The sequence below is a fragment of the Pteropus vampyrus genome, unplaced genomic scaffold, assembly GCF_000151845.1.
Source record: "Pteropus vampyrus isolate Shadow unplaced genomic scaffold, Pvam_2.0 Scaffold276, whole genome shotgun sequence".
Classification (NCBI taxonomy): Eukaryota; Metazoa; Chordata; class Mammalia; order Chiroptera; family Pteropodidae; genus Pteropus; species Pteropus vampyrus.
The window spans coordinates 1,734,539-1,756,373 of NW_011889057.1; the positions used below are offsets into that span (position 1 = coordinate 1,734,539).

Here is a 21,835-nt window from a genome sequence, read left to right on the forward strand (position 1 = left end):
CTTCCCTAAACCCTAAGTGTTCCGGTTCCCAGTCACACCTCCTTTCCTTCTGGCTGGGGTTGGCCTGATGCTGGCTGCTTGGCATTCTGGGAAGACCTGCTGCCACTCTCCCTCTTTGGGGCAGGTACAGACAGGTCCAGGCTACAGCAGCTGCATCTTCCCCAAACACCTCACAGATTCAGACTCTCGCCTCGTGCTGGCGTCCCAGTTGTCTGCCTCCAGTCAAGTTCCTTTGTTGGTCTTTAGAATACATTCAGTGTCTTGTACTCCACCTCCCCTTCCCCGACAATCTTCCCAGCCCATACATTCTGTCCTATCCTCCATCTTCTCCTACACTTCACCAAACGCCAGTCCTCTTCAATCCAATTTCACCTTAGTGGGGAGTGTCCTGGGTTCAGGAGCCGGATAGATAATCCTGTCCCCACCCCAATCCAGGTTATCTACAAGGCTGAGCCTCAGTTCTGGATCTTCTGTCATCTTCTGGTTGCCCTAACAGTCTCAGTTGTAAGCTTCTATTCCCACCTCTTTGGGTCCATTGATTGCAATCTCTTCACTAAGACCTTCCCTGAGGACCTAGGCATGCCAGCCCTAGCCACAGGTCAACCTGGTATCCATCTTCAACCCCACATTTCACCAGAGACCAGCCCCCCGGGGCATCCTGCTCCAAAGAGAGAAACAAGCTAGGACAAACATTCTCTGCATGCACCCTCCGCCCCTGCCCAGCCCATCACTTTGGAGAAGACTCAGGTGACCCACTCATCCCAGGCCCCATTTCTCCCCAGAGCACTTAGGCATCCCCCTCCCCATATCAGCTCATGACCAGACTCAGCCCTTGCCAGGAACCCAGGCGTCTTAGTTTTCAGTTTCTTTTATCGTCTCACACCGTCTCCTAGATGTCTTGTTCTCCAGCCCTGGCTGCAGTGACACTCTAAATGCAGGAGACCCAGGGGCAGCAACTAAAAGAGAAAGCGAGAGGGGGCGAGGAGCCGCCAGGACGCCCCCTTATGGAGCCCTGGGTGCCCTGGTCCCCCCTCCTCCCGTCTTCACCTGCTACGGGCTCCGCCCCCGCTCCGCCTGGGCCGGCCTCTGCTCCTCCCCCGACTCCTCCCCCCGTACCCCCAGCCGGACCAGAACGGCCCCCGGGACAGAGCGGCGTGGAAGCCCGGGCACCTGGGTCCCCAGCATGATCCTCGGTGAGTGGGCTCTACGGCTCCAAGCTCCAGGCTCCTGGCTCCCTCTCAGTAGGTCACCCTCCCCAACCTCCCGGCACCGCGGTGACTGCTGCCGCCCGTCAGCGACCGGTTCCCCCTCCCCCTTCATCTGGCTCCACATCTGGGGTCCTCTCTTCCCAAACCTGCCGCTTCTCCTGGCAATATAAGGAGTGATAAAGGGGCAGGCAGAGCCGAGTGAGACCCCTGCCCCATAATGAGAACATTGCGTATTCATGAGGCTCATGAATATTATATGACAGTCTATGGGAGGCTGGGGGAGGGGGCTGGTCCTGACCTGGTGGAGTTGAGGGGAAGGTTCTGACCCGTCCACCCCACCCCCACCCCCATTCCCAGCGCCTTCCCCCACCCTTAGATCTGACACTCCGACATCCTTCTGGGCCCAGGATAAGAGGGAAAGGAGGAAGTGGGGGGCGGTCGGGGAGGGAGGGAGAAGATGGTGGGTGTAGCTTCGAGGTGTGTGTGGTGAGAGGTGGGGGAACCTGAAAGCTGGAGATAAGGGGGCTGAGGAGAAGAAGGGGTGGGAAACTGTCTATCCCAGGGCCCTGCGGTTCAGATCCTGTCTCCGCAGCCATCCTGCCCCAACACGCCGAGACCTGCCCCTCTCTCCCTGCTCTGGCTGCCTGGGCCCTTCTTTCCCGGCTTCCTTCTTCTTCCTTCTTCCCCCACCCCATCCCCACCCCTGCCTTGAGGGTGGCGGGCACTAGGAGAGGAAGGGGCAACAGAGAGAGTAAGGATGGGGGAAGGGAATTCCCCTGGGGCTCTGACAGCCCTTCAGCCATTGCCACCCCATCCCCATGACCTACATCGGAAGGGAGCCCCCAGGTGGTGGAGGAGAGGGATAGAGGAGCTGTGTGCTGGACTCATCAGCTGGGCTCCCGCCCCTGCCTCCAACTAGTACACAGGCCTGCTCTGTCCTCTGACCTCTGACTTCTGCCCTGGCTAGGTGGGTTCCTGGACTTGTTTACTGGTGGGAGCCCCCCCCCGAACCAGGCCCTGCCCCGCACTGGGGACGCCAGCTCCATGATGGTGCCTCAGAGCTTGCCTGGCTCCTGCCTAAGCACTCGACTCTTTGCCTCCTTGGCCCTTTAGCTTTTCACCTCTCATTTGACCCCTGTCGACTTCACTCTAATGGCCTTTCCTCCCTTCTGCACACCTTCCGCCACCTCTTTCTCTCCCCTTACTGAATCTCCTCACCACTTTATACCTGACCCCCTCCACCTGGCACTTCATCATATCTATTACATGAATGAAGGAATGGATGGTTGCCTGCCTCCTTCCCAAAAGTATCTCTAGCAGGAAAGAGATTCTCACTCATCTATGAAGATTACCCTAGAGTGACCCTCACCAACACACCTTGGACTCGGGTCCCCAGAGCACAGGCTCCACATTCCTCCAACCTCTGCAATCCCTGTATGCTGGCCCCACCCCGGACATGGGCCCCACCCAGGGCAAGGCCCCACCCAGGCATGGGCCCCAAAGGCAGCATCATGCTTGCCCAGAACAGGCTAGTGTGAGCCGTGCACCTCCCCTGGTCAGGGACCTACTCAAGCCTGGTCAAGATCCCACCACAGGGAGAATGCCTGGACCAACCAAATGGACTCCCCAGCTTCCTGGAAGATACTGTAAATAACTCTTCTTGTGTCCAGCCCACAGAAGGGTGGGAAACCTGGCGGCCCACACACCTTAGCCCTCTTCAAGAAAAGGAGAGAGGGAGGAAACTGCCAGCTTGGGCTCAGGCTCCACCCTCAGGGCCCATACCAAGTTTTCAGGTTATGAATGCTGAGGTCTACTGAGTCCATGTGCATGGCGGCCCTACCCAGCAGATGAGGCCCAGCCTGCCTGCTCAAGATCTAAACTGTGGACCCAGATTTAAGGAGGTGGTTCTGGGCTCAGGTTCTCTGTTCTAAGTCTTTTTTACTGTCTTCTCCAGCTGGGCCCCTAGTGTGGTAAAGGGGGGGAAGGCCTTGAAGCCCTTTCCTGTCAGGTTGTGAAGTTGCCCCAGGGGTTGGTTTTTCCTCTCTTCCCATCCTGGCCACCTCTTTCCTTTGGCCCCGTCCCTACCCACATCTTCCCTGGGGTTTTAGGATGATGTTTCGTAATCATCCCCTTGTTGCTTTCATCTTTGACTTCAAAGACTTCCATCCTTCAGCCTGCCTCTTGCCAAGATGGAGGAAATTGAGGTAGAAAGGGACATTTACATGAGACTTGGTCAAGAAGGAAAGACCTAGGGATTCAAGGCTCTCTCCTCAACCCCCAATTTTACGCAGTTCTGGGGAGGAAGAAGAGGCCAAAAGGCCTGAAAATAAAGGGAGATGGATTAGAGATAAGATCCCAGCCCAGACTCCAATCCAGTTTCTCCCTTGGCCCCAGAGTCTAATTTCTAATTCCCATTTTAACCCAGTGCCAACCTCATGCTTTTCGCCACCTTGGGCCCTAACACAACCCTATCTATCTAATCCGAATCTCATCCTGACCCATTCTCCAGACCAACACCAACCACAGCCCTACCCTAACATCTTTCCTGGCTCCTGTTCCTACCCAGACTCTACCACTCCCTGAGCCAGCTCAGAGCAGATGTGCCCATTCTTTACCACAGGGGCTTGAAGTCCCAGACCCCACCTCAGATAGCCAAGAGTCTGGGACTCTGACCTGGCCAGAACTTCTGGGGAAGAGAGGAAGGAAAAGACTAGGCCTCAGTGGGATGGAAGGAGTCAGCTGTGGTTTGGTGCAGGATGGGAAACCTGAGCAGGATCAAAGTGCCTAGGGTTAGGGAGGGCACAGAAATGGGCAGATGGACATCCATCCAAGGGTTTGACAGTTTACTCCTCTAAAGTTCATTGGGAACTGTGTTTAATAAAGCACTTGGCAGTTCCCCACAGAGCTGGGTGGGGCTCTATCTGCTGGAGGTAATTACTCTAATGAGCTACCCTCTGGAGTGGCCCGCCCCAGCCAGGCCCCAGCTCCTCCCTGTCCTGCCTAACCTGTGCCACACACGCACACGCACACACACACACACACACACTCCAGTTTGCTCTCTACTCCGTCCTCCAAACCTGCCTGAAGCCCTCACCTAGCCAAATGTCAGAAGCCCTGGATTTCCTACCTCATTTCCTGCTTTCCCAGAACCTACTGTATTCCTGCCTTTTTCTCCTCTCACTAATCTACCCAGAAACGTGTAGTGCTGGAAAGCCCTATTTCTGGAGCCGGACAGACAGGTTCAAATCCCTCACTAGCTGTGTGAACTTAGTCAAGTAACTTCCCCTCTCTGAGCTGATTGTCATCACCTATAAGATGAAGATTAATTTATTTAGCAAACATTTGTTGAGCTCCCTTGTGGCATGCCAGTACTTTACATGGATTTGTTCAATCCTCTCAACAACTCTACAAGGCAGATACTGTTGTTCTCATTTGACAAATGAGAAATGAGACTGAGAGCGTCTAAGCTAGTGAGCAGTGGCACCATCGCCATCCACAGAGAGACTGTGTATGTAAAGTGACATATAGTAAGCCCTCAAAAAGTGGCACCTACTATTATTCTGAGGTGGGGGAGGGAACTGAGGCTTGGGCTACCTGAAACCAAGACCCCTGCTTCTACCCACTCATCCCATAAACTGCTATTTGCCCCTCTCCCCACCTCAGATCTCAGAGTAGAATGGACCCAGAAATCTGGGCAGACAATGAATCTCCAGTGGCCCACCTTGCTTCCTTCCCTCACTCCATCTTCCTTTCACCCCTTCCTCCCACTTCCCCTTCCCTCTCCACCCCTTTATCCCACCCCACTCTGCCCCAGGGCTCACGTTAGAAGAAAAGATAAGTTGCTGGCCATAGGAAACGGAGTGGCTGCTACCTGTTTTCCTCTAATCCCAGTAAGTGCATGAAACTTGCTCTCCCCGTCCTCTCCTTGAGCAAGATGGAAGCCTGCTCTCAGATCTCTGTTTCAGAGTTAGACTAGAGCCCTTTGGGGTTATGTAGCAGAGACAGAATTTGCTACAGAGTGCAACTGATCTTGATTTAAATCTCAGCTCTGGTACTTATAAGCTCTGTGATCAGTTTCCTCCTATGTCAAATGGAAAGTCGTCACTACCTCAGAGCTTAAATGTGATAATACTTGGAATTCATTACCTGGCACATAAAAGCTCCTCAGTACCTTGCCTTTTCCAGAAGTTGGCTCTCTCCTCTGAGCTGGGTGCTTGAGAGGTAGGGACCTAGATAGTCTAGAGTTCTGGAAAGGGTCAATGAGCTGAGCTGCTGCCGCTGGTGCCCTGGGGCGGGGCAAGTGCCAGCCCCAGACCAGCTGCTAAGGGTGGCTGCTGGGTGCCGAGGACTCTGGGAGTGCTCAGGTTTCTCTCACCATTCCTGATGCCACCCGGGGCTCATTAAGGTTGCCCTGGTCTTGTGTGCCAGGCAGGAGGGAGGTGGGGTGCAAAGAAGAGAAGCCATGAGGGGACAGACCAGGAAGGGGAGATGGCCGAACTGCTCCATCAGTCTGTCTCTTCTCTCTCCCTGTCTTGTTCTCTATGTTCTCTGTCCTTTGGTATTTCTATCCTAGTCTCTAGTTTTGTGTCCAGCTTTTCAGCAGTATCTTTGTTTTTCTCTCTCATTTTATACTCTCTTCCATTTCTCTATTGTTCTTTATTCTTTTCTCTCTGTGTCTATGTCCCTTTTCTCAGTCACTTATTTCCGCTTCTGTCAATCCTCAATATTCTCTCTCAATCACTCTTGTCTGTCTGTCTGTCTGTCTGTCTCTCTCTCTCCCTCCTCTCCCCCCTACCCCATCCCAGCTCTGAAGGAATGGATACACAGGGTGTACAGACTCCCAGATGCCCAAAGGCCAAAGCCAAGCATCCTGCCCTTTTTCTTCAACCCTTAGACCTTGAGCCCAAACTCCCTGCAGCCTTGACCCCTTTCTGCCTCAGGCACCCTGGCCACCCAGTCCTAGCAGTGGGCGAAAGAGACAGACCCCTTCAGACCTTTCTGGACCAGCTCCCTGCCCCCAGCTGTGCCTGAGCCCTCCCCTCCCCCTCCCTCTCTCCTCCGATTCCCCTAATCCCTGCTCCCCCGCCCTCCCCTCTGCCCCACTTTTGCATGACTCTGATTGGCTGAATCTACTGACTGGACTTGGGGGGGGTGCTGGAAAGGGAGGGGGCAGGGGGCAGATCCAAGGGAAGGGGACGCTGTCAGGCCCAGGCCCCTGGGGGGCCAGGGCCAGGCCACTGCCTGGGGGCAGCAGGCACCAGAAACTGAAGGTATGGAAAGGGGAAGAAGTCTTGATGCAGGGAGCAGGAAAAGATCTGGGGGACCCTCCGTCCCAGTGAGGTCAAGGGAGGACGGGGCCAAGCTTGCAGCCTCCTGGGTTTGCCTTTGTTCTGGGAACCCCTGTTGCTGGCAGGGGCTTGCTGGAGCAGTGAAGGGCAGCCAAAGTTCCCCAACTTGTGCACAGGGAGGTCGCAGAAGGGAGCTAGGCCAGCAGAAGTCCAGAGGGGTCCTAAGGGCCTTTAGGCCACCACATTGGAGCCTGGCAGGGTTCCTCCCATGGCTCTGGGGGAAAAAAAAGGGGTTGGGGGGGGAAGGGAAGGGGTGGCCCGGAACTTCAATTCCCCCTTGGGGCAAAACCAAGCAATCCCCCTCCCAGAGGCTGGGTTGTGGTTCCTCCTGCTGAGCTGAAGCTGAACACTCCCAGTTAGACAGAGGGGCACAGGGGAAGGCAGGAAGGTTGAGAGAAGGGGCCCTGAGAAGGGCTCCAAGCAGTCCACCTCCCAGAGTGATACCACTCACCTACTACCCACCCGCAGAGATGTCCACAGTTAATTAAGAATTACGATTGAGACAAAATTTTAACTCTTTGGGGAGCCCGAAAGATTCAGTAGCCCTCCTCCAAATCTGGGCCTCAATATTCCCCTCTGGGTAGTGGGATGAATCACCCACCTGACTGTTCTCCTTGGGGTGAAACCTAGCTTTTGGGATTCCCTGGGGAGAAACAAAACCAGAAGAAGGGAGTGGCTGGGGGCTCAGGGCCCCCAAGTCCTGCTGGTCCAGCTGCAGCCTGCAGAGCTCTGTGCTCTTCCTGGTCTATAAAATGCCTAAAGGTCTTGGAGGAGGGAGGTTACAGGAAGGGGAAGTGAAAACCACCCAGAAGGGAAGAAGGACTGGTCTGCACCTTCCCCCAGACCCATAGGGCACCGTGCTCCATTGCTCCGCAAGCAGGGGAAGTGTGTGCGCATGGGGGTCACACTTCTGAGTGTGGGGGCCCCAGCTGGGGAATGGGACTAATGAGCTTGGGTGGGGCTCCTGAGCCTCAATCTTCCTGACCCACATAATGTTTTCTCTGCCCTTCAGGCAGCCTGAGCCGGGCAGGGCCCCTCCCTCTGCTCCGGCAGCCCCCCATCATGCAACCCCCGCTGGACCTCAAGCAAATCCTGCCTTTCCCATTGGAGCCGGCCCCCACCCTGGGCCTCTTTAGCAACTACGGCACCGTGAGTAGCAGCCTGCTTGCCTTTCCCACCCTCCTGCAACCCCAGCTCTCCCTCGGACCCACCCTTGCCCTCTCCTCCTCTTCTCCTAGTATCTAATTCCTTATCTCTTTTTAGATCCCATCTCTCTTACTTCTAGTCAATTACAAGTATTGTTGGCTATCTGGTATACTATTAATAACAATAATAGCTAATATTTGCTGAGGTTTTGCTATGGGCTAGACATTGTGCTAGGTGTTTTATATAGATCATTTCATCTAGTCCACTATCTAGAGAAATATCGAGACTTGGATTGGTAATAGTGACTACAGGGAGGTGGGAGGGGTAATAGGATATCCAGAAAGGCAGTGATATCCAGAAAGAAGGAAGAGGCAGGGGCATAACCATGCCAGTTTGTAAGTTCCAGCTCTCTGGAGTCCACGGTTGGGTGGGTAGGATCAGTGGAGTAGGCCTTGGAGGGCTGATAAAATTGTCTAGATTTAATACAATATGAAATAGAGAGAGCCATTATCCATGCTTGAGCAGGAGAGTGACTTGGTAAGAGCAGTGTTTGAGGAAGGTGAGTGGGACAGCTGGATGAAAGGGAATAGAGGCTGGAGGAGGGTGGCCAGTTAGGAGGCTGTCCCAGAAAGGTGGGCCTACAGGGAAGCCCGGGGTGCCAGACTGGGCCATGATGGTGACAGTGGCTGAGCTAGGTGTTTCCAAGGAACTACTGACAGATCATGGTGACCAACTGGTGTTTGGGGGTTGGGAAAAAGAAGAAGGATGAGTCAAGGATGACTCCAGAGTTCAGGCCTTTGTGACTGAGAGGAAGAAGTCACCTTGACAGGGGCAGAGGGTTGGAGGAAGAAGCTGATCTCAGGTGAGGCTGCTGAACTACCTTTAGGACATGGTGAGTTGGTGTACCAGTGGGACATTGAGCAAAAATGTCCAACAGACAGTTTGAATTTGAGGCCTGGAGACTGGGCTGGAGCCTAAAGGTTTGGGGGAAGTCAACCTTATTCTACTCAAATAACCCACCATCAAACCATATTCAGCTAACAAACATGTATTAAACATCAACAATGTACCAGGTGCTGCCGTAGATATTTCTACACATGATCTCATTTAATCTTCACCACAACCCAGCATGGTATACATTATTCCTGTTTGACATATGGAAAGACAGAAACTGAGGCTCAAAAGGGTTTAGTAATTTATCTAAGTTGGCACAGTACGTGCTGAAGTATGATTTGAACCCAGAGCTTCTGACTCCAAATAGAGTTCTCTTAATACCACAGCTGCTTCCTCCAAACTCCTCCCAAAGAATCCAAACCAACATTTGCATTTCACTTTGAAGTTGACAAAGCGTTTTTCATATCTCAGTCTTTATACTAACCCTATAGGGTAGCTGTGGTTTTATCCCCATTTTACATATGAGAAAATTGAGTATGGACTATAAGCAAGGCATCGTTCTAGATATGATGGAGACATAAGTGTTAATATGATAGGGTCCAATCTTGGAGGAGCTTATATTCAGGGGAGAAATATAGACATGCATGCAGTTATCTGCAATGCAAAACAGGAAGAGTTAATAAATATTGTGACAGAGATACTAACAATGATTTAAGTGAACAAAAATATATATATTTTGAGCACTTACTATGTGCCAAGCACTGTGTCTGTTGTCGAGAACACAAGACTCAGTTCATACCCTTGGGGAGTTCACAGTTTAGTAGGAAAGATAACAAGTTAACAGTTACCCTACAGTGTGAGAAGAGCTGTGTCAGAGGCATTTAGCCTGTATGGGGCCCAAGAGAGTGTCAAGAAAGACTTGCTGGATGTGGCAGTGCCTAAAAGACCAGCCTGACCTAAGCAGGAGAAAGAGAGAAGTGGAAAAAAGGGTCGAAGATGCAGCAGGTGACAAATGATTTGGGCTTTGAAGAGTTAGTAGCAGGATTTTAAAAGGATCCTTAGAGAACATTCCAGACTGAAGCAAATAGCATGAACAAGGGCTAGAAAAGAGCACTTGAGAAAGTGCAATTGATTGAGTGTAACTGGAGCATAAGGTGCTGGGAATACTTCCCCCCCACCCCCCACATCTAAATACCTGACTTACACTTACCCTCAGGTCTCCCATCATTTCCTCCATTCTATAGATAAGGAAACAATGACCCAGAGAGGTTAACTGACTTGCAGGAGGTCCTCACGTGTATAATCCAAGGTTCCTGACTTCCCTACGGTTCAAAGCTCCACTGCCCCCGGTGGGGACGAGCTATTTAAAGCCATGAGCGTGGATAAACTTGGAAAGTACAGCAGGGTGTTGAGCAGCCCCAACTTTGGCATCTGACTGGCAAGATTTGAATGGATGGTCTAAAAGTACTGGCTGTGTGACCTTAGGCAAATTACTTAACCACTCTGAATCTGAATTTTACCAGCTGTAATATAATATAGTATTAGTACCAACTCACAAGGTGCTGGTGAGAATCATATTACATAATCGTAATGCCTAACATAAAGTAAATATTCAATCAATGGTAGCTGTTATGATTATTATGTTGTTGCTATTGTTTTTATTTACAGGAAGATCAGAGAAAGAAAGATATTATGGACAAGATCTCAGCCTTGGGGAATAAGCATAATTAGGTAGTGGGAACAGGAGGAGGCTGCAGCAAAGGAGGGGGTAGGGAAAGAACTGGGTTCCGGTGAAGTTGGAGAAGCCAAGGGAGAGAGCGTGGCGGGCTGCATCAATAGTCTCAAATTCTGCAGGGGAACAAGGACTGCAGAAAAGCTGCAGACAGGCCTTTGGCAGTACTGTGCAGCAGTTAAGAACATGGCTTTGGAGTCAGGCTGCCCAGGTTTAAATTCAAATCCCAGTTCAGCCACTTCCTAGCTTATGACCTTGGGCAAATTATTTAACCTCAGTTCCCTCATTTATAAAATGAAGATAATGATAGTACTTTAGTAGTTGTGAAGATTAAATTAGGTAATCCATGCAAAAAGTTCAGTACAGAGGGTGGCACATTCCAAGGGCTCAATCAACATTAGGTGGTGGTGGTGCTGGTATTATTATTACTATTATTATTTATGGCAGAGTCTCCCTCTTCTCAGGCTAATTCCTCCAGATCGCTCTCCTAATTGGGCAGTTACTACCCCTTAGACCCCCTCCCTGTATTATGTGTTTCTCTGCCCTTGATGTCCCTCACTGTCTCCCAGAGACCACAGGATCTCTCTACATACAGTCCCCTGCTTCACTTATCTCTCTGCCCTAGGTGGAATGGGAGGGCATGAGACCCAGAGATGAGAGAGGGAATTCTAGGACCTGTCCAGAGAGGATGAAGAGGTGTCTGGGGAAGTGGGCTACCCTGACCTCCTGCCCCTCATCCCCCAGCGCTGCCCGCACTCGATCGCCAGAGGGCAGCAAGTGCACGAAGCATAAGTTCTTAGAGACTCTGGTTCTCCAGCAGGTGGCAGGCGAGGGGAGGGAAGGGGAGGAGGTAGAAAATGGTTAGGAACGATGTCCCCAGTCTGAGGTCTGTCCTGCCCCAGGTGCCCACAGCTCCAGTGGTTCAGAGGAGTCACTAAGAGAACAATGCCTGACACCTGTGCTTGGTTTCCCATCCCTAGTAGAGGAAGTAGCATTTCAAAGGGCCCAGGGCCCGTGTGCAGAGGGAGCAGGGGAAGAATCGTCTTGGGACTCAGACGAGAGGCTATCAGCAGAGGAGAGACAGTCAGAGAGGAAAGGATGAAAGAAAGAAATGTCCGAGCTAGATAAACAGGGTCGTCCATAGGATTGGTAGGGACACTAGACCCAGCACGGGTCCCCAGCAGAGTTAAGCCGAGGTCATCTGATGTTCTATCGCCAGGCCGAGCGGCCCCTCGCCCGCGCTAGGTCTGCCCTGGAACAAGTGTCACTCCTTTTAGCCCTAGCCCCTCTTCAACCCTCTTAACTCCCTATTCCCACCCCTTCCTCAGCCCGCCCTCGGCCCCGCCTCCGGGGCGGGTCCGGTCCTGGCTGGCACCGCCTCCCCTTCTCCAGACCGGTCCGGCAGCACAGCCCCGAGCCACCCCGGGCAACGAGAGCCGCGTCGCTGGCCTGCCCGGCCCGGCCAGGCTCGGGTCCCCTGCCCGGGTCCGCCACCCCGGGCCATGGAGCCGAGGCCTCCCGGGTCCCGCAGGGTAAGCCACCCGGCCCCTCCTCTCTCCCTGGCTCCCGCCGCTGCCGCAGCGCCCCCACCCCCACCTCATCCCCGCCCGCCCCTGCGGGGCTGGCTACTTCTCCCTTCGCCCTGTCCTCGGGTTATCCGCCCCATCCTCCCCAACCGGTGTGGCTCTAACCAATCTCTGGATCCCAGCCCGCGCCCCGACTGCCGCCACCATACTGGATACCCCGGCCTCTGCTTCTCAGATCCTCGGAGTCCTCCAAATCTTCAGACTTCTCGTCTGGTCCTACACCAACCCTCAGATTACCATGCCGCTCAGATCCCTCTTATCCAGTCCTGACCCCATCCCAGTCTCTCTCCTTCCCAGCGTTTCTCCCCACAAGCTTCCACCTGCTCTTTAGACACCCCTAGCGCCCTCTCTTTCCTATTTCTATCTGTCCTGGCTCTCAGGTCTTCCCATCCCTAAGATTCCACCCCCTTCCCTTTTCGCCTTTATTTTGGGGGGATGGGGAAGTGGGGTGGTCAAACAAGGGGCAGCAGGTACCATCAGATAAAGGGCAATGGAAGGAAATATAATCATAGCCCCCCCCTCCGTGTTCCTGATCTGGTTTCCCCCCTTCCCTCCCCCTTGCCCTTCCTGATTCATTTTACCCCAGCTTTGGGGAGCAGTTCCCCTTCATGTCTGCTGTTGGAGGGCAGGTGGGAGGCAACTGTTTTGTGGACATTTCCAGGCAGTGTCTAGGCCAAAATCCTAGGGAAGGGGCTCTGAAGTGGAATCGGCTCTGGGAGATGCTGGCCTCTTCCCCTCCCCAGAGAGCCCTCATCTAGGTCACCAGGGCCTCTTGACCTTGGCCTGAAGCAGCATTTCAGTGGCTCACGTTCCACCTGCGCAGGGATTGGGCCCAGGAACCCTCATCTTCAGCCTGTTGTCTCCTCAGTTCCTGGAGGAGAGGGTGGGAAGGACCCACCTGACTGGGTTGCTCCCCTCTTCCCTGCCCACCCCTCCCCCTAGTTGGTATTTATGGACTTAAACATGAGAAGGGGGTTGTGCAAGAGAAAAGACTCTAACCCCCCAAGGAAGGACTCAAGTGGGGCAGTGACAATTGTCAGGGGATGGCTGTTGGGATGGTCAGCCCGCAAGTTCTCCTTAGGGGGCTGGGTCCTCAGCCACTCAGGGGAGCAGGCTGAGATAATGGAGTGGGGCATAGATAGAACCAGGGGCCTCTGCTCTCCCCTCTCCATCCCACTTCTCTCTCCATACTGTTTAAATCTACTTAGGTTTCCTGGCCCAGATTGGGTTTCTGTTTGGGCTGAATTCCATTCCCCACCTCGCATGTGGGTAAGCCCAGGGACTGAGGAGAGCCCTGGGGCAGAGTTAAGGGTCTCTGGATAAGAAGGACTGATCCCTGGGGACTGAGAGCTGAGAGCAGTCATCTGTCTCCTTTTTCTGATTAAAGCCTGTCTCCAACTTGGTCTGTCTTTCTTTCTGCCAAATACATCATACCTCCACACAGATAAACATACAGCTGAAAATTATACAACTTGACCATTCATGTTGTCGGCAGAACCCACGACACAGAAATGTTGATACATAAATGATATACACACAGCACATGACACTCCTTCACACTCCACCCATGCACAGATTGATCACAGACTGCCTAGACACAGAGACACACCCATTCTTCCCCTATTTTGCTTTCTTTGAATTGGTCCTTCCTTGGCTTCCAGGAAGTGAAAATTAAACCCTGGAGAGGGGCCGGTTCCAGCCAAGGACAGGCCAAGAGATTGACACTTGTCAGTCAGACCAGTTATCTGAACCTGGTCATGGTTCCTGCCTCTATCTCTACCAAATGGGGCAGCCTATTTCATAGGGATGCTAAAGCCACTTCCTGACATTACCCCCAACCAGCCAGTGAGACTACTGGGGAGAGCAGAGGGGAGCCAGGATGTGTGGGCTTTCCAGACTTGAACCACCTTCCTCCCACTGCTTCATGTTCCTGTCTCTCACCAGTATCTCACTGGAAACCACTGGGCCGAAGGAGGAACTCAGCTGAGAAGCTAAGAACCCCCCAACTCCCCCAACAACTGTTTTTTACTTGATCCTTCCACCTGGAAGATAAGGTTTCAACTCTAATTTGGTTCCATTTTTATGAGAGGTCCAGGAGGATCACACAGCCCTCCTCAGCCTCAGCTGCATTCCAGTCTGCCTTTCTCTGGCTGCCTAGGGGCCAGAAGGGAGGAGGACTGTGCTAGGAGGCAGTTTTTATGCCTCCAGGCCCCTGGCTTCATCCTCTGATAGCAGAAGGCCTCAGAGAAACTCCCATCCTCTCCCCTCCTCATGTGAACTCTTGGCAGGAGACTGCAAAGACATCTGCTGACCCAGGGTGGAAGTAGAGACTGTTCCCAATCCCGCCCAGCCCACAGCCCTGCCCTAGAAGCCCTGTGATCAGGGGGAGTTCAGAAGATCTCTGGCTAGCCCAGCTTCTTAGGTTCCCCTATTATTCGCTAGAGCCACCTACTCTTTCCTGAGTTCTTTTACTCCCTCTAGAAGCTGTTGTCTTAAAGAGGTCCAGGAAGTGAGTATGATAAGGTAACCTGGGGTTCAGAGATGGGAAACTGGGAACATCTGCCTTCTGGGACCAGAAGCTTGGCTTGGTAGATAGTATTGCCCCAGAGGGGAGGCCAAAAAAGGCCTTAACGGAAGGCCTTAGGATCTGGGGAGCTTTGAGACTCCCTGTCAGTGGGCTGCTGGTGGATCAGCCCTAGCTGTAAGAGATAGGTCAAGGTGACAGAGTTGGATCTTCATGGTATAACAGACCAAGACAAGAGTCCAGGTTCAAGTTCCAGCTTTGGTGAGACCTTAGGCAAACCACTTCTTTCTGTCAAATGGGAGCACTGAGCCAGTTGATCCCTCAGATCTCTTCTAGAGCTGTAAAGATTGGTCTGGGAGGGAATCAGGGACGACTGAGGCCCAGAGTCCTCAGGCATACTGAGAGGTAGGGAGGAGGCTCTGGGGACTTTGGTTTAACCTAGCTGCTGTCCCTGGGGGGTGATGGACATAAGATTGTGCTGGGGCTCCTGGCTCACCCCAGCCTGCCTCTACAGATGGACCCTGTGCAGAAGGCTGTGCTCTCCCACACTTTTGGAGGACCCTTGCTCAAGACCAAGAGGCCCATCATTTCCTGTAATGTCTGTCAGATCCGCTTCAATTCTCAGGTAAGAATCCCAGCCCCTCGCCTACCCAATGAGTGGGGCAGGAGCAGCCAGGGGGATCTTGGGGGAGAACAGAGTCTGGGAGCTCTGGATGACGGGCAAGGATTAAGGGGATATCAGGGGAAGGGCAGGGAATAGGATACTGCAGGAGGGGCAGGGGATGATAGAAAGCACTTGAGAGACAAGAGATGGCTGTATATTTCAATATGAAGTAGACCAGTCCACTAAGGCTGACCCCTCCCTCCCTCAGGAACTGAGGCATCCCTGGCTCAGAACTTCTTGGAACACAGGTGGTCATCAGATCTGGGTGGGAGAGTGGCCTCTGGTCTACTGGTCCTTGGGCACAGGGCTGAGTTAGGTCATCAGCTTCCCTGCAGATCCTCTGCCTTCCTTGGCCTCTGCTAAATGCCACCCCTGGCCCACCCACTTCCTTCTAACCTCCTGGCTCCCTCCTTCCTCCAAATCACACACAAGGTCTGGTCCCCATTCCCTCTCATGGGATTTTCCTATAGGGAGAAGCCACCCAAAACTCAGAACCTAGGTGCCTGGACTCCCAGATTTCCTCCCTCCAAGGCTCCCTTAGGATTTCTGTGTGGGTCTAGAGGTGCATGTTCCAAGAGCTTTTGGAGAAAAACAGCAGAGCCTCTCTTTCTGCTGAGTAGGGAAAAATAAAGCATGTTTTGTTTCTCTACCCAGTCCACACATATACACACCATGCTGCCAGGCTTTGCACACCACCATCTTACCCCTGGGCTGTCAGTCTTCTTTTTCCGCCTATCCATGCCTTTTATTTCTATTCTATTCCTGTCTGGGTGACCTTGTGGCTCCAGGATTGTATGTTCTTAACAGGGGTGCACATGGTGGGGTGGGGTGGAGCCAGGACCAACCCAGCTTTATTTAGGCCTCTCCTTCACCTCAACCCCAGCCATCCCCTTTCCCACCCTGGTTTCATTCACTGGTGGAAAATGGAAGACGGGAGGGATGGGGGGCCAATAGCAGGCAACCCTCCCCTCTTTTTGTCCTTCCCTTCCCTCCCAAACTAAGTGGCTCTGTTTTGACAGCTGTCTCTGCTGCTGTCTCTGTCTCCAGAGCTGGGCTTGGGGCCAGGGTCCTCCAGGGTGTCTGCAGAGGCTTCAGGGAAAATGAGACAGGGAGGAGTAGTCAGTATAGAGATCAGGCCTCAGAGCTCCTGGGACTCCCAGACTGAGGATCCAGACTGAGGATGGAAGCAGCAAAGTCTGGGTCCTGGGACCAGGAGACACAGGCCTGAGGTCTAAGAGGATGCTAACTGGCTGGATTGCTAGGCCCCTTGCATTTAGGATTCTGTAGGTGTGGGGTCCTGCCTCACTTCAGGACCAGGTGGGAAGCCTGAATCAGCACCAGCCCCTGGGTATGGTAGTGTGGTGGAGCCTGAGCTAGGTAGAGATCCAGATTCCCGGTGACTTAAATTTGAGAAGCTAGTCTGAACCCCAAGAATAAGCAGGGCTCTTTGGTGTGGGGCTTTACATCTCACTGGTATAGAGATTCACTGCAGCCTGCTGAGACCACACCAGGACCTAAAGGAGCTCTGTGGGGAGAATGATCAGATGAAAGATGATCTCAATTTCCATTTTCTTCCTCCATCCCTAAAGAGCCAGGCTGAGGCACACTACAAGGGTAATCGCCACGCCCGAAGAGTCAAAGGCATTGAGGCTGCCAAGACCCGAGGCCGGGAGCCTGGCGTCCGGGAACCTGGAGACCCAGCTCCCCCAGGCAGCACCCCCCCAAATGGGGATGGTGTAGCCCCCCGTCCAGGTGTGTCTGACTCCTCCACATTCTTCAACTGATTTTATCTCTTCTGTTCTTTCCCCCACTTCCCAGAATTCTCCTCTGCTTTCATCTCTCTCTTCCTCAGCCCTCACCTTACCCCCACCCTCACCCAAGGTGAGTCCTGGAGCCAGGCACCATGATGCAAAATTTCCATACTATCACACCCACACCCACCCCAGCTTCTCTCAACAGAGTTCCCACTGTCTTTCCCACCACCCAGTGACTCAGAAAGGGGCTAGGGAGAGGCCACCTGGCACACTTCCTCAAGAAAAAGAGAACCATCAAATCCAGGGAGAGGCCCCTTCATCTTAGGAAGAGGGGTGAGGAGAGAATCAGGAGACTGACAGCCCAGGAAACCCAGGCAACTCTCTGGATGATCTTGGGTAGATCTTTGGACCTTTCTGGGCCAGAGTTTTCTTTTCTGGGAAATAGGACAGTAAGACTTTAAGATCTTAGAGGTCTCTTCCATATTTACAAAGGCAACTCTGAAAGTCTTTCTCCTTCATGGCTAGTGGCCATTTTCAACCATACTTCCAGCCAAGAAACTAGAAAGAAGGAGTAACAAGACAGGAAGATATAAGCCACCCCCATGATCAGAGGTCTGTCATGGCCAGCTCCAGAGAGAACTAACACCCCATGTCCTCCTTATCCTTGCCTGTTCTTCCTGCCCCACCCTAAGCAGAATGAGAACCAAGCATCTGTACCACCAGCTTGGGAAACAGGCCCCCACTCTCACCACACACAGACACACAGACACACAGACACACACACACACACACACACACTCTCACTCCATCCCTCAGGATGCACAGAGAGGGTGGGCAGGTGAGCTGAGTTCTAACTGCTCTGGCTGCTTCCTAGCTTGATCATCTTGGATTAATTTGATGACATCTCTGTAAAACGGGGATGATGATGGTAGTGGTGTTGGTAGGTAGGTAACATTTCTTGAATAGCACTATTCTAGGTGCTTTATACATATTACCTCATTTAGTTCCTACAATATCTCTCTAAGGAGATAAAAGTACCTGCCCTGCTTTTATAAGCCATGGAGTCCTGTCCAGACTGAGATATAAGTGTGCTGTCTGGATTGGGATGAAGGTAAAGGATGTCAGAAATGAGTACCAGAAAGAAAGGAAAAGATCACATTATGGATAAGCAAATGGACACTCGCAGGGGTCAGGAGGTCCCTTTCCACTAGCTCCCCACCCCCACCACCAGCCTCCTCATGACCCGGAAACTGGATCGGCTGCTGGAGCAAGAATGGGAGCACTAGAGTTTCCCCTGTACAGAGGCCAGAACCCAGCGTTGAGGCCTAGGGCCTGTGCATCTTTAATTGAGCCATGAATTATAGAGCAGCCCACATCCCTGTCTCTTCCCTCTCCGGTTCTGCTGTTTCTCTTTCCCTTTTGCTATGTCAGTGTCTGTCTTTCTCGACCTCTCCTCACTTACCTTGCCTCTGTCCCTTCCTAGAGCTCTTTGGCATGCTTCCCTGGGGACTGGGCAGAACTCTGGAAAGGGGCTGACCAGTCAGGAAACCCAGGCTGGCTGGCAGGCAGACCATTGAGGGGTAAATCCTTGTTCCATGTTTCTCCCCTGGCTAGGCTGGCCTCCAGCTTCACCCTGAACAGGAGGCCAGTGGGGCTGAAGCCCTCAGCTATTCCCAGCTTATGGAAAATGAGCCAGGCATTGCAGTCTCACACCCAGCCTGCGGCAGCTGGACCACATTTGGCTCTGGCCCAGGGCATGAGTGTATGCATGTTGTCACAGGGTGGGGACTCCTGGGCTCTTGCCCTCCAGGAAATGCGGGTGAGTTTCCTCCATATAAAGAATCTTCTCTAAAAGCCATCTCGGGTGACCCCTATGTTTCTCCCCCAACAACAGTTTCCATGGAGAATGGACTGGGTCCAGCCCCAGGATCCCCAGAGAAACAGCCTGGCTCCCCATCCCTTCCCAGCATTCCAGAGACTGGTCAGGGTGCAACCAAGGGTGAAGGGGGGACTCCAGCCCCAGCTTCCCTGCCTGGGGGTAGCAAGGAAGAGGAGGAAAAGGCCAAGCGACTGCTTTACTGTGCTCTGTGCAAGGTGGCAGTGAACTCCCTGTCCCAGCTTGAGGCACATAACAAAGGTATGGACTTCCCCGCCCCTACCCCCACTCCCCTGACCTCAGCCCACTCCTGTTCCCTACAATCTAATTCCCCTGACTTCTAATATCTCTGTACCCTCTAAGACCTACCAGCCTATCTCCCTTCCTAATCATCTCCCCCATTCCTTGGCCCCGTACTTCCTCAGTTTCCCTCCCCATCTTATTTTACCTATGACTCTCTCTTGACTCACCCTGTGTTTGGGTGGGAGGGTCCCAAGGGGCTTGAAAAAACCCCACACTTGACCCCCCACCCCCATATTGTAATTGGAAATGTGGGTATTTGAGGCCTAGTAGCCCTGGAGAATTTTTCCTCCAGTCTTTACCTCCTGACCTCTGTGGGTTCCAGGTACTAAGCACAAGACAATTCTGGAGGCCCGAAGTGGGCTGGGCCCCATCAAAGCTTACCCTAGGCTGGGGCCTCCCACTCCAGGGGAACCAGAGGCCCCTGCCCAGGACCGAACCTTCCACTGTGAGATTTGCAATGTCAAGGTCAACTCGGAGGTCCAGCTGAAACAGGTGGGTCCAAGGCCTTTCCCAGGAATTCTGGGGAGTTCCACCCGCTGAGTGGAGAGAGAGAACAGGGAGTTTGGATGGGGGCTCTTGTTCAGGGTCATCCTTTGGTGCCACAGAAGGGGTGGGGCCAGGGGCTTGGGGTGTGATTACCCATCTTATAGCCCTGCCTCCTGGCCGTTACTCCTTTCCTAGTGACTCACAGTCCCTACCCATTCGCCCCTGCAGCACATTTCCAGCCGGCGGCACCGAGATGGCGTGGCCGGGAAGCCCAACCCTTTACTGAGCCGTCACAAGAAGCCTAGGGGCCCCGCGGAGCTGGCGGTGAGACCTGGGAGCTGGTGAATTCGACAATGGGGAAAACGGAGCAGGGAGGAAAAGGGGACTAGGGGCAGCCCGTGGAGAGGTAGGGGTTACAGGGCCGAAAACTGACCTCCCTCTTTCTGCCCCTCTCCCTCCTGCAGGGCACGCTGACTTTCTCCAAGGAGCTGCCCAAGTCCCTGGCAGGCGGCCTGCTCCCCAGCCCCCTGGCGGTGGCTGCGGTGATGGCAGCGGCAGCAGGCTCCCCGCTGTCCCTGCGCCCGGCTCCAGCCGCACCTCTCTTACAGGGACCGCCGATCACCCACCCTTTGCTCCACCCGGCCCCTGGGCCCATCCGAACAGCGCACGGACCCATCCTCTTCTCCCCCTACTGACCTGAACCCTGAACCCCCTCCCATTCAACGCCCCCACCTCCAGCCGGGACCCAGGCCTCCGGGCTGCCAAGCCCGCCCCTCCTCCCGGCACTCCCTGAATGATCTCTCTCCTTCCCCCCCACCCCGAGGTACGGGGTTCCAGGAAAGGGGAGGGGTAGTGGGGGAGGGGGACTTCAGAAGGGGGGGAACACCCCAGATCTCAGGGAACCCCGCCCCCTGCCCTTCCCTCTCCCCTAGAAAAGGGGGGGCCGTCTCACCCCCGAGCCCCCTTGGAGACACCCCCCTCCCAAAAGCCATGTCCATCCAGCCCTTCCCCCCCAAACCTAGCACAAAACGGGGTTCACAAGCCATGGTCGGGGTCCAGGGGGCAGAAATGGATTTTCTTGGCAATAAGCGGACTCTGGGACTCCGGCCCCCTACCCCCAAAACCGAAGCGCTTCCGTGAACACCCCCGTCCTCCACAGGGGGAAGGGAGCAGGCGGGATCCTGGGTCCCTCATAAGCACTTTGGTTTTACCGTCTGCAACCTCACTGTGCCCGCCCCGCACCATGACCCCGCCCCAGGTCTAGCCGGGCCCATCGCAGGGGGCAGCACTTGGGGGCATCTCTGGCACTTGGGTGGGACCAAGTAGATGCCCCATAGAACCTCCCCTCACCTTCTTCCTCCCCAGTCCAGATTCCATTCTTTTCACCAGCACCCATCGCCCAAGGGGTACTGAGGGGGGCAAGGGGTGTCCAGTCCAAGCCCACCCCCGCCTCGCCTTCCGCAAAACTGTGAGCAAAAAGCAATAGAAGCCTCGCCCCCGCCCTTCCCCTTTCCGCAGGATTCGCAGTCTGTAGCCTCCCCATCCCAGCTCCTAGACCTCATGGCTGTCCCCTCCCACCAGATACCACTGTACAACTCCAGCGGGGCGTGACCTCACCCCTCCCCGTGGTTTCCGTATCGTCAGCCCTTCCAGTCACCGACCCCGGAGGGGGCCGGGCCCCCATTGGCCTTCCCCTCCCCATCAACTCTTTCTGCTTGACGATGTAGCAACCCTGGCCACACACCCACGTCTTTCCCTTTTCCCTCTCCCTGACAATAAAGTCTGGATTCGTTGCCCTCCGTCCCCTAGACTCATACTCTAAATCTTTGCCTGCTATTTTGGGAGCAATTTCATCGGGATATGTATCTGTATGGCGAGGGGGATCGGCACACAGGAAAGGGGGCCAGAAGAAGGAGGGGATTAGAAAGAGGCAAGGTCCAAGGCTTGTGCGAAGCGAACGAAGCTCCCCATCCCACTCACCCCCACTCCGGTCCAGCTCAAGTGTAAACTTGGCGCTGGGGAATCATTTCGAGTCCCGGTCGCGGATTGCCGACTCGGCTGTTGAGAATTCTCTGCAACTCCACCAGGCGGCGCCAACGACATGGGAAAGGAGTCTCGTAGGGGAGCCAGATCTAGACCCAGCCTCAGACAAAGGAAAGAATCAAGGCTTTTGTGCCTCTTGAGGGAAACCCTCGCCACGCAAGACATGGGAAGAAATGGGGGCGGGGACTGGGAATCTGAGCTCTAGGCTCTGCTTGGCCTTTGGGTTAGTCCCTTGCACTCTCTGGACCTCAGTTTCCCCATCTGCAAAATG

General features: G+C 53.9%; 1 protein-coding gene across 2 annotated transcripts; it reads left to right on the forward strand.

Moving 5' to 3' along the window:
- Positions 1-1,127: 1,127 nt before the first annotated feature.
- On the forward strand, positions 1,128-21,331 carry ZNF385A (zinc finger protein 385A). 2 transcript variants are annotated; one of them, XM_011375752.2, is made up of 8 exons: positions 1,128-1,193; positions 7,569-7,705; positions 14,953-15,063; positions 16,692-16,854; positions 18,751-18,993; positions 19,358-19,527; positions 19,750-19,845; positions 19,986-21,322. In XM_011375752.2, exons 1-8 carry the CDS (start codon positions 1,184-1,186, stop codon positions 20,214-20,216), a joined length of 1,161 nt encoding a protein of 386 aa, XP_011374054.1. In that variant the 5' UTR covers positions 1,128-1,183; the 3' UTR covers positions 20,217-21,322. The 2 variants fall into 2 exon arrangements, with proteins under 2 accessions (XP_011374054.1, XP_011374055.1); XM_011375753.2 differs by lacking the exons at positions 1,128-1,193; positions 7,569-7,705 and adding an exon at positions 11,696-11,860 and having other exon boundaries at positions 19,986-21,331.
- The last annotated feature ends 504 nt before the right edge of the window (positions 21,332-21,835 follow it).

Bases quoted from the DNA above. Each gene is read 5' to 3' on its own strand.
- ZNF385A (XM_011375752.2), top strand. The intron at 15,064-16,691 runs GTAAGAATCCCA...CCATCCCTAAAG, and splicing joins AGATCCGCTTCAATTCTCAG to AGCCAGGCTGAGGCACACTA. The intron at 19,846-19,985 runs GTGAGACCTGGG...TCCCTCCTGCAG, and splicing joins GGGGCCCCGCGGAGCTGGCG to GGCACGCTGACTTTCTCCAA.